Below are 18,510 nucleotides of genomic sequence, written 5' to 3' on the forward strand. Positions count from 1 at the left end.
AAAGGCTATAGTTTTCTTTACCCGCAAAATGGTACGCGCTCAGCAGCTAGTTCAAGTCCTGCTCTGGTTTTAGCATTCTGCTAGTGTGTTGCTAGGATCGGTACGCTTTTCCTGCCAGGAGAAGCAATACTTTTGTTTCCGCCTTGCAAGGTGATCAACAGGTTCTGGACACGCAAACAAAACGCGTATCACGCCCATATTAACAGAATAAAATAACATATAGCTCTTTATTATTGCGTTTCCTTCTTCTTTAGTATTCAAAATACATTCTGTTCTGTATTCTTCATCTTAATACAGCATTCTTCAAACCATACTTCTTTTAATCATTCATATCTAACAATAAAAAAGAGTCCCGTCCTACAAAAATGGATTCCCTGATTTCCTTTCATGGACATCAAGGAGAGTTGTCTCTTTTGCTTTAGAAATCAAGCTTCGCAAAATGCCATGATGACATTAAGGGAGTTGCAGCTCAAATCGATTGTTTCGTATCTTTATAGAAGTAATCCCTAACACCCATGATCATGAATTAAGATGCGCCCCCGCTGTTCCAGATGTATTAACGCTTTTCTCAGTACTGGTCCTGACGGTTGCAATAGTCTAGTTACTCATCATGACTATCAATGTATTTCATTACTCGTTCTACAACAATGACACCCATTAAAGAGAGTGACCTTCAGCACTAGCATGTGCGACGATGAATAGAGCCGAAAATATTTTGAATGATCAAATGCGAAAACTATAAGCTTTCTTCTGCACACTACTGCATTCTTGTAATTTTGATAACATTTTTTATCCACATTTTGATAAAATGCACTTGCACTTTTTTGAAAATGTTTCACTACAAACACAAATGCATTAACAGTAAGAGTAGAATATTTCGGGATCTTTTAATTTCATATGCAGTGGCATTGGAAAAAAAAACTATTGGAATTTAACGTGTCATTTTCTTGTCTCCCTCTTAACAGAGAATTATTATGAATGAGTGCTGAATCTGATGAAAATGACGTGAAAATGACATCAGTTTGCCTGTGCCGAATGTTGATGTGCGAATCACAACCCTTTTATTCAGTAAAAACTTTATCTGACGCTGTTGACACCAATGAGAAATGACAGGAAATTCTCCATTGTGAGCATTCCAACAGGAAGGGGGAGTGTGTACTGGAGCCAGTGACAGACTGGCCATGGTCATGTGTCATTGTGAAAGTGTGGCTTTTAGTTTAATATCAGGTGATAAAAGAAACATTTCAGCATGTGCAGTTTAAACTATGGTGTAAAAAGGTGGAGTATCTTCAGGTGTATTCTACCAGTCTTGAGAACTGGTTTGCCTATCATTGTACAACCTGCTGTACCTGTTGCACCAGGTTGTATACAGTAGCTGTAACTAGATTATTGAGTAATCTATAACATGGACAGGCCGTCCACGCAGGAAACAATATTTTCATGCACCTTAATTTTTGTGCATGACAATTGGAGCAGTAAAAAGACAGAATAGAACTAAAGCTGCCTTTTATGTGTAAAAAAAACACATTATGGATGTCTCAAGGTGACCTTAATGAGAATGGTTTAATTCCCAGCCCTGCCTGAGTAATAGTACTGCCCTGGTGAAGAAGACTCAACCCGAAGTTTGCAGGAGGCACATCTGTTATCCATGAAACTCGCTGCATAATTAGACATCAAACCCATTAGGGAATATAAAGCCTTTTTAAGCCTTCCTCCACACCCACAGAGAACTCCCCCACCACACTGAAGCTCGTAGGGTGAAAGTCAGGGAAGACATTATGTGTTTCTACACCTTTTGATGTTTAATTAACAAGAACACTGCTGCTAAACTCACAGAAAATCCATGAGCCTTGAGAGCAAGGAGACTTGTCAATTCACCTTGCACATTTCTCTCCCCTCCTCTTTCCAGTCTTACAAGGCCCTCTTTATCTTAATTAGATTTTAATTTCTTTATTTTTTGACAACCATTCTAGGGCAAAGGTAAAGAGAATTGGGACAGCAGTGTGGAGTAGTATTGAGGGCTCCGGACCAGAGGGTTATGGGTTCAAATCCCCAGAGTGGAATAGTTGTGTCTATCTGAGATTAGACCCAGACTGCCAAAGTAAATACCCTGCTGCATAAATGGGTACCCTCAGGCTTGTCATTGCACACAAGGCTTTGCTCTCTATTGACTTCAATGGTTAAATAAAGAACCAAGTGTTAATAATTAATTAAGGGTCAATAATACTTGTTTTTACATGTAAGAGTTTCAAAGCCAACTTTCAAGTCTATATGAAATAGAAACTACCAAGCAAAACGGATGATGACAACAGCAGAGGGCAGGGCCAAGGAACTATTGGAAATAGCAGAAGGTGAATCAAGAGCTCGTTGCAGTCTAAGGGCACTACAGACTCCTCTGCAATGATAGAAGAAGACAGAGGAACTCCATGACGGAAGGGATTTTTGCAAAAAGATTAAAAACCAAATTCCAGAAGGTATTTTTTTTTAAAATGGGGGGTTGGAGATCAACATGACACAGTAAATAGATTGTGGTATTATTATACAATAATAATTAACAGTAATTCTCCAACATTACTTGTATGATGTAATGAACCTTAGGTTTACCATGAAAACATGAAGATGGCAGAAAATATTTACTTGAAAATTGTACTGTAGGGGGTGAACATAACAGACCACCTGTCTGTCAGATGCAATAAAAGTCAGAAAGTAAAACTTTATTCTTTATTTGACTACATTCATGAGACACATATGATACAGTTGCCAGTTGTAACCTCTCCATACATAATCAGCAAACCTGGTTTGATGTACTTATACAATTAACAGGCAGAGTAACAGAGAACCAGGATTTGTTTCTGTTTATTGGGTAATTCTGGGCTCTTATCCAGCTTATAATCAAGTTAATAGGACCATTCAATATGAGAAGGGGAATTAGCAAGTACAAAGAGGTTTTCTATATTTCAGACAGTGTTCTGATCCTTAGTACTTTTTTCCTGTCCAAAAGAGATTCTGAGTTTATAGTTTCACAGGGTAAAAGTGTATCACTTGGCTTTTTGAGTCCATTAGCATTTTATTCAGTGTTCCTGGGGTGTTAAATCAAGTAATCTATTAAAACAAAGCAAAGTAATCTCACATATAACTTTAAAACATAATTATGGATAAATGCTACATGGATTTCAAAACTGGTGGACAGTTCTCCCAGCAAAATTGCTAATACGCATCTGCAAAGAAGAAACTATTTTCTGACTTAAATGCAAATTCAAAAGAAATAATCATTTTGGTTCCGATTATAAAAGGAACAGAGCTAACCAAGAAAGACCAGTCGAGTGCAGATACGTTTAGGTTAACTGAATCGACTGTAATTTATGTTATTAATTAGGTTTATTTTTTTTTCTTTTCCATATCAGCAATTATCAGTTGAAAGTCAAAAGGAACAGAATCATTTCCTATATTTCTACTTTGCTGATAATCATTCATCAATGTTTCCTTTGTTATCAGTGTACTCCTACAGCGTTCCTTTCATCCTCACTGTCTAGAGATACGTTTGTTGGCAACATGCAGTTAGCATTTAGCAGTACGATGTTACTACAGCGTTACAAATTGCATCCATTTCTAGGGATAATTATGCCATTTTAGAAAGCCATTGTTAATTTGGGAGTGCAAGGGGAAGTATAAAAAATGCCTTTCACGGGATCATTATTCTACATACATATAAATTGTTTTGCTGATGATAATCTGCCATAATATTCATCCATATTTTAGTTTAACAGTACAAAAATATACAAAATAAAAAAATTAGAAGCATCAATTCAACAGTTTGTGATTTAACTGAATAAATATAATTGTTTTGAAACCATCTAAGCTATCATTGGAAGTTTCAGTAAGCTAAAAAATATTGTACCTGTCTTAAATTTCTGAGACTTGATTCTATAAAGGAAGGTATTTGACTGTTAGATGCCCACCATTGAAGACTGCATTGTCTCGACTAAGACGGACTTCTGATTCAGCTCAAAACAGGGTCTTTCTGAAGCACAGTGTGAGAGTGGTACCACTCTTCATGAATAGTGAAACACAGAGGGGCACCTTTATCCCAAAATCTCATTGCCTTAAAGAAAGAGAACAAATCAGAAGAGCTATTCTGTATCTCACGAACCACACTGAATGGGACTTCTTACTTTTTTTGTACGCACTCATCCTTTTGTAGACAACATGCATTTATTTCCGTACTAAAGCAGAAGGAAAATACTTAACACGCGAGGATACTGTATATCGTCTTGTATCACGTCTCACTAACTGCAGGACTAGCAGGTGGTGGCTGGAAACGGTGAGGAGCAGCCCGCTGAAGCAGTGTGTCTAATGTACTGAGGAGAAGCTCACAACTGTCGGCCTGCACAGCCTGACAAGTGAGTTATGCCATCCGAGGGCACCAGACGGGCACTGCTGAGTTCATCACCAAGGCGTGAGCAGCTGTGCCTCCTTGTGTGTGTATCTACAAGCACCTCTGAGGATTCCTCCGTCCCTGTCGGCCTCGCCCTCGCTCTGTCGAGGCGACCACGATGTCTTAATGCTGCACACGCAGAGAAAAGGCTTGGTTTCTCAAGAGCGGGCAGAAATGTATTCCTTATGCTGCCTCAGGGATACTGCGGAAATTCCTACTGCACCCTAGAGCAAGGCGCTTCTCCCCTAATCCTTTCAGACATCACCGCGGTTTTTGAGGGCAGGCGGCACTGCTGGAGGCTTAACGTGGCGGAGGAAAGAACAGTCCGGGGCTCACCGTCAGAGTTTATATAACCCTGCTGAAGCCGGGGTGAGCTCCAGCCTTGAGGAGGATTTGGACTTCAACAATCCCCTGGCTCAAGCAACGTGGTAACCCTGGAAACAAAGTAAAACGAGGGTCGTGGTGTGGGGGTGACAATGGTTGTGTAACCGCACGGCCGTGGTAAATTGAGAAAATACAAGACCGTTCAATTTTATTGGACATATTCAGCTTGAAAAATGCAATGGGCTGAGGGACAGATATGGAGCACTCTGTAAATAAGTTTATAGGCAGGGTTTCTCCAGAAAGTGTGGACCCTAATAATGGATAATATAAGGTCTCAAAATATTCTATTGGTTGTATTATTGGTAGCGGTATTATTATTATTATTATTATTATTATTATTATTAATAATAATAATAATAATAATAATAATAATAATAATAGATAGCAGTAATAATGTGCTTATTTATTATGCCATCTAGCGGTTACTTTTTACCTTATTTTTTTATTTTCACTTTTGTATTATAATTGCATATCGCATAACTGCGCTAAACGTTTGAATCCCTGCTTCTCGTTATCCAGTCTTAGTGTGGCCTGATAAAACGTCATTTAAAAAATATATTAAATGATGCCAGGCAACAAATTCTGAAGTATATTCAAAATTGTCTTAAAGAAGTTCAAATGAATAAAAGTTAGTTTGCTAATTAGTTAAATTAACGTTATTAATATTTTAATATTGTACTATAATATAGTACTGAACGATACTGTTTATAATGAGGACCCTGAGCATCCTTAAAATTACACCCTTCAGAAGATGTTAGACTCTTATCTTATACTAACTTCAAAATGTTGTACCAAAATTTTTATGATAAAAGTCAAATAAATTCGCGAACAACTACGTACACGCAGATTCACTTGCCCATAAGCCTGAGGGATCCCATTTGCTCCGGAAAGATACGCTAAGATCCGAAAAACGCCGAAGTCCGTCAACCGTGTTGCATTACGGATGTTATTTCGTCAAAGAAAGAGGCGTGTCTGTACAGTCAGAGCGTGAGAGACCAGCTGGAAGCTGTGCCTGTTTTCTATCTTTTTTATATTTTTGTTTTAAACAGAGCTGATTTGGGGGGAGTCTAAAAATCAGAAATGGGAGCTTGTTTGGCCTTGTGTTCCGTAGCCAGCTGCGTAAGTTTTGATATTTTCCGTTTCTTTCTTCCTTCCTTCGTCTATCCAGTCGAGTTTTACACCAAATTTTGTTTTTTTGAATCGTTTTAATTAAAGGTGCTTCACTTTTTAATGTTAGTAATGCACACGGAAGCACTTGCCTTTGTAAATCTTTCGTCAGATAACTTACAATACAATTTGGATATAGGGTGACTTGTTCGTTGGTGGGTTTTGTTCAGTTCATGCTGATTTGCCTGTATAGGCCTTTAATTAACAACATTCCAAGAATAGATAATTATTCAGTCATGGGATATTTTGTAAAGTACGTCGAAGCCAAAAAAAAAACTATCCGTGGTTTATCTGCCAAGCAGTAATAAATGTTATTACCTGCAGTGCGTGTATTAGGTATTGGTAACCCGCAGTAATACATCATGTGATACAGTGTAGCTCTCGTCGGTATCTCTTGCACAATCGTGTGGAAACGAGGAAGTCGTGGTAGCCGATAACTTTGTGTACATACAGTAACAGCCCTTTCTTTTTCCTTGCCGGTCTTTTCTTACCATTTTAAAAAGAAACGTTTGACTCTTATCCAGCTTTGCGTTCAATATGGTTTCACCGTCCCACCTCGACATACGTAATCATTGTAGTTGTTACAGTACGCTACAAACCATCGTTAATCTCTTGACGTTAGGCACCAAAGTCGAGGTTAGGCGAAACAATTGCTAATGGCATTAGTTTCGTAGAGACTTAATTCGACCACATAATTAGAATTGAGTTTTTTTTTAGGTCACGAATTTGGATTGGGCTCGTTCCGAGTCAATTGAGTCAATGTTGTCATGAGTTTCGGTCAGTTCCTTTTTGTTCCTGTGTTATTATTGACGAGAAGGGGGGGTAATTATTCTGACCAGGAATAAGTGCTTTCTGAGGATGGATAAATAACTTCTGAAAAAAGTACCATATAGCCACCAAAGGCCTTACCCCATTCCTGATTAAACAGAGATTCGGTCGGTCATCAAGAGATTTCTTCCAGCAGTGTCAGCAATTACAATAAAATGTGCTATAGTAGTTTAGCACGGAAGAGAGACATAATGCCAATCTAGGTGTAATTATATATATTATTATATATTTGATTTTACCATCTTTATTCTTTAGGTTTAAATGATAATTTGAGGGGTGGGGGGCTTTTATGAAAAGGCGTCTTCAGAACTTTCACAGTTATTGTCAGTAAAGTAATTTCATGCCAAAACTCAAAATAAGCTTTTGTTAAATATCTCCGATCCAGTCTCCAGTCTGGATTCAAACACATCATTCCACAGTAAGAGGGAGTTCCAGGAGGTGAGCTTACCTTGATGTGTTCCCAGTATTGGTTACATGTTGTTATTCTAGATGACAGCATTGTCATACTCATACCACAGTACTGGATCAGGGTGGATTTGCATGAAAACTTATCTGTCTCTATGATTGTTGTCTACCATTTCCAGTGAAAGCATCAGTGTCCACGTGTCACACGCTGTTTTAGACTTGCATGAATCGGATTCTATACCCCTGGCAGTCGGTTATGTAAGGCCCCTTTAGGAAAGAAGGGCTAAGCACAGTGAAATCCAAGCTGCTCTTTATTAAATCCTCCACTGAGGCTACCCAGCTTGTAGCTGGTAAGACCTCTTAGCAGTCTTTTTAAAGCTAGTTTGGCAGCCCTTCCTGGTTCAAAGTCGACTGAATCTCCTGGCTGCAGTGTGTGAGAAGCAGCCATTACCCTCTCTTAATTTCCACACCCTCCTTTGGTTTTAAAGGCCCATTAAAAGACCATGCACCAGGAATCTTTCTGCATACTGGATTGAAGTCGCCAGTGTTGTCATGGCGTTAATTTCTCTTTGGTGTGTGTGTGCGCGCCAACTTAATTTACTAGAGTTCTTTCAGACCGTATTCATTTTCCAGTGTTTACATTCTTCCATATTTCAGCTCTAATGAGGTTTGCCCTGTGGTGTCCTATGTTGTGATTTGAGATTGAATTACTGTTCGTCATGCTAATAAAGCAGAATGACTGCAAACATCACTTTTTCCAAATCAAGACAGGATAATTTCTCGCAGTCCTTGTTTAGTCACTTTCAGAAGCTAGCCTCATGTTTAAATGGGGATCCCATTACCACCTATTTACTGCTGTCAGAAAAAATGGAAATGTGGGGATACTTCCTTTATTGTCCCAGATTGGAAGTGTGCATTGCAGGCGGGTACAAGACTTAACACAAAACATTTAACACAACGCAAATCTGTTTGACAATAACAAATACGTGCATAAGATGACAAAACAAGTAAGCAACTTAAGTAATCTTTACAATTTAGAAATAAAAACAAAGAAATTGGCACTAATACAAATGGTGAGAAATTTATAAGAAAAATAGAAATGAAGATTATTTCAGTTCATCTGTGTGTTAGATACATAAGGACTTACTGAAATACCAGTTGTGAGAGCCCCTTTCTGAACTATATGGGTCTGTTGTTTTTCATTTTCATAGTTCTTGTTGTGAAGCAGAAGGTTGTGTACCAAAGCCTGTCCTACTTTCTTTCTGCCCCCTCCTTCTCTTGCCAGGTGTCATGTCTGTGCGGTTCTGCTCCCTGCCTGCTGTGCGGCTGCTGCCCCTCTTCCAATAACTCCACTGTCACCCGCATTGTCTTCTCCCTCTTCCTGCTCATGGGAACCATTGTCTCCATCATCATGATCCTACCGGGCATGGAGGCTCAGCTCAAGAAGGTACCGTCTCCACGCCTCTCGCGTGCCATGCAGTCTCACGAGCATTAGTCAGCATCTTAGCCTAATGATGATGGTCCTGGAGTCTGGACTGGCGTCAGTAAGTTCAAATCCTGGGTGGGACTATGAGCCAGTTCTGATTTCTTCAGTACGTGTCCTGCTGTACGTTTCCGTTCAGTCTTCAGGTCATCATTGGAATTGAGTCTGTTCTCGGCAGAGTTGTGTGGTTAAGTAACAGGTTTAAAAAAAACCTCTGCACCAATTGTTAGTTTGGTCTGCAACTGGGTTGTTAATATTTTATTAAATTAATATAAATGTTAACGATATTTAATATTGCATTTGCTATTCCATACATCTATATCTTTTTTTATACTTTTACTGAAGTTTTAAGATTACCTCAAAGGCTGAAAATTTCTCTTACATGATCAATTTAAATATGGAATCATAGATTTTTTCATCACCATAACAAACCAGAGTCCCCGTACAAAAAAAAGCTTTAAATATCTGCATATTTTTGCATTTATGCCCATGACATTGAAGTAAATGCCTTCAGGGAAAAAAATCTAAAGATTAGTACAAGAGCATATTTATAAGTCATATTGTGCAGTTGCAAAAAGTCACAAAGCAGATACTGTATGTATAAAACTAGTTTATAATTGGCTATTAACTAATTTAAGTAAGCTTACTGCAATGCTGTTGTGTGGCTGTAGTCTCCTTTCTCTTACACGTTCCGTGGTGTTGTTTGTAATGGCTGTCTTCAGATCCCAGGGTTCTGTGTGGATGGCTCCTCCATCCCTGGCATACAGAACAAGGTCAACTGTGACATCATCGTGGGCTACAAGTCGGTCTACCGCATGTGCTTCGCCATGGCCTGTTTCTTCTTCCTCTTCTGCATCATCATGATCCGTGTCCGAAGCAGCAAGGACCCGCGAGCTGCTATCCAAAACGGGTGAGTGCCACCGCTGCACTTCCAGGTCTGAGAGCAGCAGTGGGCAGCCGAGGCAGCAGCCGCAGTAGTTCCTTACACTTGTATAGCACTTTTCTGGGCACTCCAGTCAAAGCAATTTACAGGTAATGGGGACTCCCCTCCTCCACCACCAATGTGGAGCACCGACCTGGATGATGTGACAGCAGCCATAGTGTGCCAGAACGCTCACCACACATCAGCTATCAGTGGGGTGGAGAACAGAGTAATGAAGCCAGTTCATAGATGGGGATTACGAGGAGGTCTTGATTAGTAAGGGCTAGGAGAAAATGTGGCCAGGACATCGGGGTGGCACCCCTGCTCTTTCCCAGAAACAGGTTTTTAATGACCACAGGGAGTCAGGACCTCGGTTTTACTTTTCATCCAAAGGACGGCACCTTGATTAGTACTTTGTTCTTTGAAGCATTCAACTCAATCACCTTATAGAAAAGAGATTATTGCTCTGGAATCGGTCCAGAGAAGAGCGACTAGATACATTCCTTCTGGGTAAGATGCAGAAATTCTCTTGGCATCACCTGATGTGTGATGATAGGCCAAACCATTTTTAATGTGTTTTTTTTTTCCCTTAAGTAATGTGAGTGCTGAAGCAATCTGTCACCCCCGGTGGCTCTCCAGCTGTTAAATTTAGGAGCTTAAATTAATTTTTGGATTTATTAAAGTAAAACATATTTCACTCCACAGCAAAGCCATTTTTTAAAATAGTGGAAATTTAGCTGAAGATGTTATCATATGTTTTTAATGTTTGGAAGTCTTAAACTAGAAATCATCAAGGTGTGTGAATAATATCTCAAAGGCACAATAATAACTAATTGAAATAAATGATGTACCTGAAAACTGTTGCATATTGACTACTTAATAGACAGTCATCTTTTTCTGTACTTCTCTTACAAGACCATTATTGCATTTATAGGTTCTGGTTCTTCAAGTTTCTTGCTCTGGTTGGGATAACAGTGGGGGCCTTCTTCATTCCTGATGGGACTTTCAACACAGGTACTGACCCAAGTGTTGAGGTTGTATGTTTTGAAATTGACATGCCTTAACCTCATTTTTCCTTTGTTTGTCTTGGAAAAACATAATCCAATTTGGTTTTAGAAATAATTACCCAATCAAGGAAAAAATAGGAGACCTTGTAAAGGTTAATCTCCAATAGGAATGTTAATAAAGTCTGTGTATCATGTTCATTTATGAAGCCATAAAAAAAGCATTACCTTAATGTACATCAGAGAACATAATTCATGCCCAGCAGTACTGTGAATGCAGTGTGACTTATTTTTTACGGTGGGGATTTAAAGTAGAAAATAATTGCGTTTCATCAAAAAACCTAGATGTGTATTGGCTTTGCTAACAAAACGGCGAACATAATGAGATTTTGAACTGTTAGATGAAGTATAGCCCAAGTGTTTGAATCTATTTGTAAAGAATGCTTCACACTCCTTACTTTATACTTCAGGCTAGGATGGATGAGGCACATTACAATATTTTTGAACTTAATAATACTTGTATTCTTGCATTGTCAGGAGAAGTTGATATATGTACTTTCTCCGTCACAGAAATATATTAATTTTTGGCTTGACTGATTATACTATACATTCGAGTACAAAATTGAAGCAGATTGGGCAAACTCTTTTTTTTTCCACATAGAAGCAAAAGGAAAGCAGTGGTTCATTATATAAGGAGCTATAATGGAGCAGCTAAGGCTGTCTAGGGCTGGGTGTAAACGGCCTCTAGAGTTGTAGCAGCCTCTCTATTTCAGTAACCTGCTTGCCACTGAGGGGCTGTGTACATCGTGTCATTGCAGTGTGGTTCTACTTTGGAGTGGTGGGGTCGTTCGTGTTCATCATCATCCAGCTGATCCTGCTGATTGACTTTGCTCATTCCTGGAACCAAGCGTGGGTGCAGAATGCAGAAGAGGGAAACCGCAAGTGCTGGTTTGCAGGTATAGGGCTACACGGACGGTCTGTCGTTGTGCGTTCCCAGAGGTACTCCTCCACGTGGACGTCTTGGCTCAGCAAGCTGGCCTAACCAAACCTAAAAGCAATAGAGTAAATTAGAAATTAAGAATGAAATTAGCAACAATCAGACACCTGTTAAGGCTGGAAGCTTTGTAGCCCACTGTCACCATGTTGTCTATCTTAACAAAAATGCCTTTTTAAAATCTTCTAATTACCAAATACCTAACCCAGTACCCTGTTATTATTTTTGTATATTCTGTATCTACGGTATATTCATCATCATCTTCCCAAAGGGATTACCTGTCACTTCTGGTATACATGTACTGATGCTCACCTTAGTCAGTCTATGTATTGACTATTGCTGTTGGCCAGGAATCAATGCCATCAGATGGAATCCTGCTTTAATCAGGCATTTCCACCCTTTATATGATGTGCAGTTCAAATAGTGAGCTTTATTGAGGTAACTTTCCTAGCTGAGGAGAATGGAAGAACCTGAGTCGGGGGGACCCCCTGCCCCCAGCTGGGGCTGTTGGAACACCCTACTCTTATAATGAGGGCTGAGGTGGGAAGCTCAGAGTAAAAGGGTAAAAATGGGGTGGAAGCACACGCAAAACATGAGTAAACTGACGCACAGTTTACACACAGGTAGGAGGAACGTGACGGGATTAGGGCTGGGCCTTCCTCTTAACTTCTGTTTAAAAATCCATTTCATGGAAAAATGAGAGAAAGCATTTTTTGCCATCATTATGATTAGAATTGGTTTGCACACAGTTGATTTTAAAGTCAAAAGGCTGGGAGCCACTGTTATACCAGTGCTCTGAACTCCCTTTGTTGTTACTTTCTGTCACCTGCTTGTACCTCAAATACATTCCCAGTTCCTGCCTTCATCACCTTCGTTGTTTTGCTCCCCCAATATGTGACCGCCCCTGTGTTGTTCCCCCCCCCCCAGGCCTGCTGACATTCACATTTTTGCACTACGCCCTCGCCTTTGCTGCTGTGGTGCTCTTTTATGTGTATTACACCAAGCCTGATGACTGCACGGAGAACAAGGTGTTCATCAGCCTCAACCTGATCTTCTGCATCATCATATCCATCGTGTCCATCCTCCCCAAAGTGCAGGTAAGAGGGGCTCTGCTTTCCGCCTTCCAGACGCCCATGAACGCAATGTCTGGAGATCAAGGGGCCCTCTGGAGTCAAGGGGTTGGTTTTGAGGGCTGGGTAGAGCTTGTTAACTTGTGTGTTTTCTTGTTGCAGGAGGCCCAGCCTCAGTCTGGCCTGCTTCAGGCTTCCATCATCACTCTGTATACCATGTATGTCACCTGGTCGGCCATGACCAACCAGCCCAGTAAGTGCGTCCACACAGCTCCACTGCTAGGGCCCCTTGTTTTAGTTTTTCTTTAGTTCTTCTGGTAATCCTCAGAACCTGCTAAGGAAAGGCAGTGGAAAACCAGGGATGTTCACCTTCATTATGTTCTTTGGGTGAGAGCAGTGCTATTAACACTTGTTTTCTTTAAAGTAGTCTAAGCAGTTGTACTAATACCCTCACAGTGCAAGGTTAAGTTATTAAACCTCTGGTTCTTTTGTGTCAACTTCTAGTTCTGCTGATGGATGCGTGAATTGACTTTGAGACATTTTCATATTCTTTACCTTTCCTTCCTATACCTTTATTGAACCTTGAGCTTTCTTCCATACTGAACTTGCCTGCGTGCTTTGCTTTGAAAGGCTGTGTCAGTGAGTAATGCTCTCCGTCCAGTGGACCTTGAGTTATGCAGGCCTGCTTTTCTGTTATTTGTGTGTAATGTTTTTTTTCAAACAATGTTTTTCTCCTTTAAACAAATGCTGCCTCGTATTGCTTGGGGGGGGAAAAAAATAAACATTGTGAGTATCTGTCCTTAGTCTCGTAGTGACCTCTGTCTCTTTTTTTCTTCTTCTATATTTAGACTGAGATACATGAAAATGGGATTTCTAGATGGTTTTCGGTGGACAGTAGTAGTGGGTAGATATGTAATAGTAGGGAATTGCTTGTTTTGAGTTTCCTCATGTGGTGAGAAAGGTGATGAGACGTGTCTCATTCTCCCTCCCCTCCCCCCAGACCGCAACTGCAACCCCAGCCTGCTGAGTCTGGTCACAAACAGCAGCACCACATCGCCCACCAGCACCCCTGGGCAGACCGTGCAGTGGTGGGACGCGCAGGGCATTGTGGGTTTAGTCATCTTCCTCTTCTGTACCCTCTACGCCAGGTAGCAGACACTGCTGGTTTTGTTTTGTCAAGATTTGTTTAACATTTCTTTATATAAATAACATTTCACAAGCACAGCTGGGGTCAGACTTTGGAACAGGAAATATTATGGGAATGCATTGCTACATCTTGGGGGGGGGGGGGGAATCAACTTGATCCACTCATCCCTCACTTATTCAAGCAAGTCTGGAGCAGTGAGTGCTTGAATCCTGTATGTTTGTTTTTTTAGATTTCAGCTGATGCATCTTCAGTGAGTAAGGGCATAGAACTATTCTGCACAGGACACTCTTGGCATGAGATTTATCAGTGCAATCTTAGAAATTCCTATGCACAGATCAAGGAGTTGAAGTCGGATGTTTTCCTGTAACTTATCATTTCCTTGCATCTTTTATTAATACATCTTTTAGAATACCGGGATGCCACAGCTAAGAAATGTTCATGAATGAAAAGTCTCATTTATTAGCCCTTATTAGCAAGGCAGTGTTTTGAAAAGCACTATTTTTCTTTAACATTTACCCACACTGATAGTAATATCTTGTGGGAAGCACAATGGTAAACATCTTATTTTTTCAGCAGTTAATATATGCATTTAGGCCTTTTTTGCTATTGTTTGTAATGGACACTTGTACATGACCACAGCCCAAGGCTTGACGTGACTTTCCTACCCTGTGCTCCATCCCCCCCCCCCACCCTCTCCCCCAGCATCCGTTCATCCAATAACACACAGGTGAACAAATTGATGCAGACCGAGGAGGGGGGCGGAGAAGCCGCGGCGAGTCTCCACGACGACGGTCAGGCGCGCGCAGTTGACAATGAGACAGAGGGCGTGACCTACAGCTACTCCTTCTTCCACTTCTGCCTCTTCCTGGCCTCCCTGTACATCATGATGAATCTCACCAACTGGTACCAGTGAGTGTCTCATTGTCAAAAACTGCTTTGAAGCTTTTTGACTAAGGTCTGCCTGATGAGAAACCCAAAAGCAGCAAGCCTAAAATCAGTCTTCGTAGGACCATTTGTCCTACAGTATCCACTTTTAGACGATCAAGCACGAAGAAGTTGTGTGTGGAACTTTATTTGGCCGCCTCTTCTCTTTGGACTGGAATGAGAATCTTTGAAAGCGAATTTTAAGTGACAGAAGTGCATGTATAGGAACTGTGTTCCTTACAACCAGATAATTAGAGTTTCAGTACAGTAACCACACATAAGTGGTGGATTGTGAGGTTTCATGTGGAGGTAAAAAACTATTTTTTAAAGGGACAAAAAGTTTTGGTTGTTGTCCTGTGAGTTTGTTGAATCTCTAGCAGACAAGGTCTAACCCCCAACCTGGGGAGCCATAACCCAGCAGTTTGTTTGGAGGTGCCATTTTTAAATCACCAGAATCTTTAAAAAAGGAGTTCAGATAGTTCAGTTAGTGTGGTGTGGGTTTAAAGGGAGCAGGACTGGGACAATGGTGGGCTATGGGGGGTTCTCTCCCACTCTTCACCTCTCTCCTCTTTCCTGTCTCTTCCTTGTCCACAGGCCCAATACAACCTACCAGGCTATGGTCAGCACTATGCCGGCTGTCTGGGTGAAGATCTCCTCCAGCTGGCTGGGTCTAGCACTGTACCTCTGGACCTTGGTGGCGCCACTCATTCTTACCAACCGGGATTTCAGCTGATTGGCCTTGACCCGCTGCGGAGAGGGGGCACTGGGGAACAGGGAAGACGGGGAAGTCTTGTAGGCTTCTTGTTTACCCTGTTTTGGTAATTGTTCTAATAATGTGGAAGAATTCAGATTTGACTTACATTTGCAGGAAATCATTAATATCTGAAAATTATGACTTCTTTAAGATGGGTTTTTATCTCAGGATCTGTTGCTTATATTGTTTTTCAAAGTTAAAAGTAGGCCCAGTATTGCTGTGGTGTTTTTTTAATAGGACACTTTTTCTTCCATATTCTACAGTTGTAAATGGTTTAGATTACCTTCTGCCTTTTAAAGGTCATAGTGATTTGGTGGTTCCATAGTGTCTTCATAAGCTCGATGTTTCTCATATTGTCAATCCAAAGTACTTTTTGAAGGTGTGTTAGGGAAATCTCCTTTCTCGTTTTCCCTGGGCCTTTTTGCTTGATGACTTTTTTTTTTACAAGCAAAGACCTTTTTGAAGTAGTTGTTTGAGTGTGGGCAATATGGATTTATTGGGAATTGAAGTTTTTTTCTGTTTTATGTTCAGTTCATTGAATGATCACATAGATCGGAAGAACTATAGCCTAAGGTTTTCACTCTAGGTCTTAGGTCAGATCAGGGTAATTGTAGGTGTTTTTAATCCTGACGTCTGTCTTACTGTAAATTAATCGTTTTCTCTTCTTGTCGATTGCTGGCTTTGAACCGACAAATATTGACATTTTTCTTCAGGAATGTGCTGATTTCTCCCAAGTTATACTGTAGGGATTAAGAAAAGAGTTAAATATTTTTATCTGTATGAAGCACTTGAGCAGTTCTTTGTTGCTCTGAGACATTTATATGCTTCAGAGATTGTCCTGGTAATGATAATCAAATAATAAAGAAATGTTTGCTAAACAGTCTGCACAGTTTACAGTTAACACTCCATTTAAATAGTGAGTTAAATGAAAGGCCCATTTTGTCTGAACACTTCCTATTTTTTCAACAGGGGATGAGTCTGTCCTAAACGGAGCCCCATGAAGGCAGTGTAAGTGTGCTCTAACAGTAGCACACTAGGCACTGTTTCACTGTGACAATACAGCTCTACCTATTTCTTTCTCCCTCTCTTATACCTGCTCTTCTGCTCCACTGACGTAGAAGTGCATCTGTTACACCATCCTGCCATCCAGCAGGCACAAACCTACATTTTGTGGCTAGTGTTTTAAACTGCTCCACCATTTTGTTTTTTTATTTGTGGAAGAATAAAGTCACATGGCATTTCTTTTGCTGTGAATCTTGGCTGATTCATTGAGGAACTGTTCAGACCATACCCTGGTGAAACACCCAGTTGCCTGCTGATGTGTAATATAATATAGAAGGAAGCAAAAAGAAGGATTTATTTTAGGATCGCCAACTGTATTTTCATTGTATACTTCTAGAGGACAATGAGGAAGTGCAGACAGGGCCCTCCTGTATTTGAGGGAGTTCCTCATGCGTGATGCTGTTCATCTCTGGAGATGTTACGAACATGGCAGTGATGTGCCAGAGGCTCAGAGCGAATTAAAGGAGAGGTGTTACTCTCATTGATGTCACTGCAAGGCTGCAGGTGCTAGCTAAATCCAGCTCTTCCCGGGATGGGGCTGAGCCAGCTGTGCACTTCCGCAGGGGCAATCCTTGTCACAGCTGGACATGACCCAGGCTCGAACCCACGACATCGGGGGTCCCGGCGCTCACCCTGGGCTCCGAGACTGCACCTTTGCTTGTTGAGGCATTCAGGAGCCCACAGCAAAAAAACATTTAAAGTGTTAAGAATTTGGTGACAAACTAGCAGAGAGTGATACTGAATTACTTGTTACAGTTATTTTTTTAGCCTGTATTTTGTTTTTTCCCCTATCTTCATACAGACAATGTGCATGGTTGGAACACTACTGTTTTCACCTTTTGGCCTCGCCCTGTGCACTCTGAAACCTGATGACTATGGCAATGAATTATCTGCCTCGTATTTTGATTCCTTTTCCGTGCATATCAAGGGAATGGGAATAATGCTTTTGGCTTTGTGTTTCCTGCTGAACTGTTGCTGACAACATTCTTCATACTCAGCCGGTTGGGAATATTTTACCTTTTGTCTGGGAAGACTTGGAACATCCCACACCTGAGGTACAGATCAGTGGGCTTTCCTGGGAATTAACATTACTGCATGTGTGTATGTGATCTCCTTTAAAGTCAAATTATAATTTTACTTAGTATAGAAGATTGCAAAACAATGCTTACTAATTGGGCATGTTTTTAAATGTATCCTCTACTATAAGAGCATTGGATTTCAAATAAATTTGTCATTTGCTCAAAAGATATTAACAAAGGCATGGTATTCATCATGTATTAATGCTGTCAATATCCTATAAATGATGGAACATAATACAGTATGTGCCTTTTTGTATACACTTTTAGGGGATTTTTTGTATTCTGTATTTTAGGTATTTTACAGTTTTCTTATGTTTGTAATAAATTTGTATTTTTAATTTTCCAAAACTTGGGGAATTACATCCTTTACAGCTTTTTATATAATAAATATATACTGTCCTGTTTTGGGGGTGTCTTATTTTTAATTCTTCAGGCACAAAGTAAAGCAAATGTGAAAGTGTGCATTAATGTGGCAAAACATCATCAGATATCAGTTTTCTCTGGGTTCATGCTTGTGAAGATTGTTTGTTATATCATATGACCATCTCATAGCTACAGGTTTTTGTCTTCAAAACGGAAGATAATTGGTCTGCAAAAGAAATGAAATCCAGGTCACACTTCTGTCATTTAAAATAGGGTTCAATGAAATTTGCTAAGCATCATTTCTTGAAGCTGTAAAGAGTTAAGCCTACACACTAACAATTTTTAGTTTATTTTATTCAGGAAATTAAAAAAAAACTGCAATCAAATTCCATAAATAAGTCTACAGTCTAAAGGAAAGAGGCATGTTTTATCCTGTGCTTTTGGCCCAATTGTTCAGAAAATTACTTTATTCACACATTGCCCACTAGG

The 18,510-nt window shown here is 40.2% G+C and overlaps 1 protein-coding gene across 1 annotated transcript; it reads left to right on the forward strand.

Annotated features, from left to right (window-relative positions):
* Positions 1-5,782: 5,782 nt before the first annotated feature.
* serinc2l (serine incorporator 2, like) lies at positions 5,783-18,062 on the forward strand. Its single transcript, XM_088931619.1, has 10 exons — positions 5,783-5,938; positions 8,505-8,666; positions 9,425-9,612; positions 10,559-10,638; positions 11,447-11,584; positions 12,550-12,719; positions 12,855-12,945; positions 13,693-13,840; positions 14,542-14,748; positions 15,358-18,062. Exons 1-10 carry the CDS (start codon positions 5,900-5,902, stop codon positions 15,494-15,496), a joined length of 1,362 nt encoding a protein of 453 aa, XP_088787745.1. The 5' UTR covers positions 5,783-5,899; the 3' UTR covers positions 15,497-18,062.
* The last annotated feature ends 448 nt before the right edge of the window (positions 18,063-18,510 follow it).

Source organism: Atractosteus spatula, chromosome 14, assembly GCF_055471065.1.
Source record: "Atractosteus spatula isolate fAtrSpa1 chromosome 14, fAtrSpa1.hap1, whole genome shotgun sequence".
In the NCBI taxonomy this organism is placed as follows: Eukaryota; Metazoa; Chordata; class Actinopteri; order Semionotiformes; family Lepisosteidae; genus Atractosteus; species Atractosteus spatula.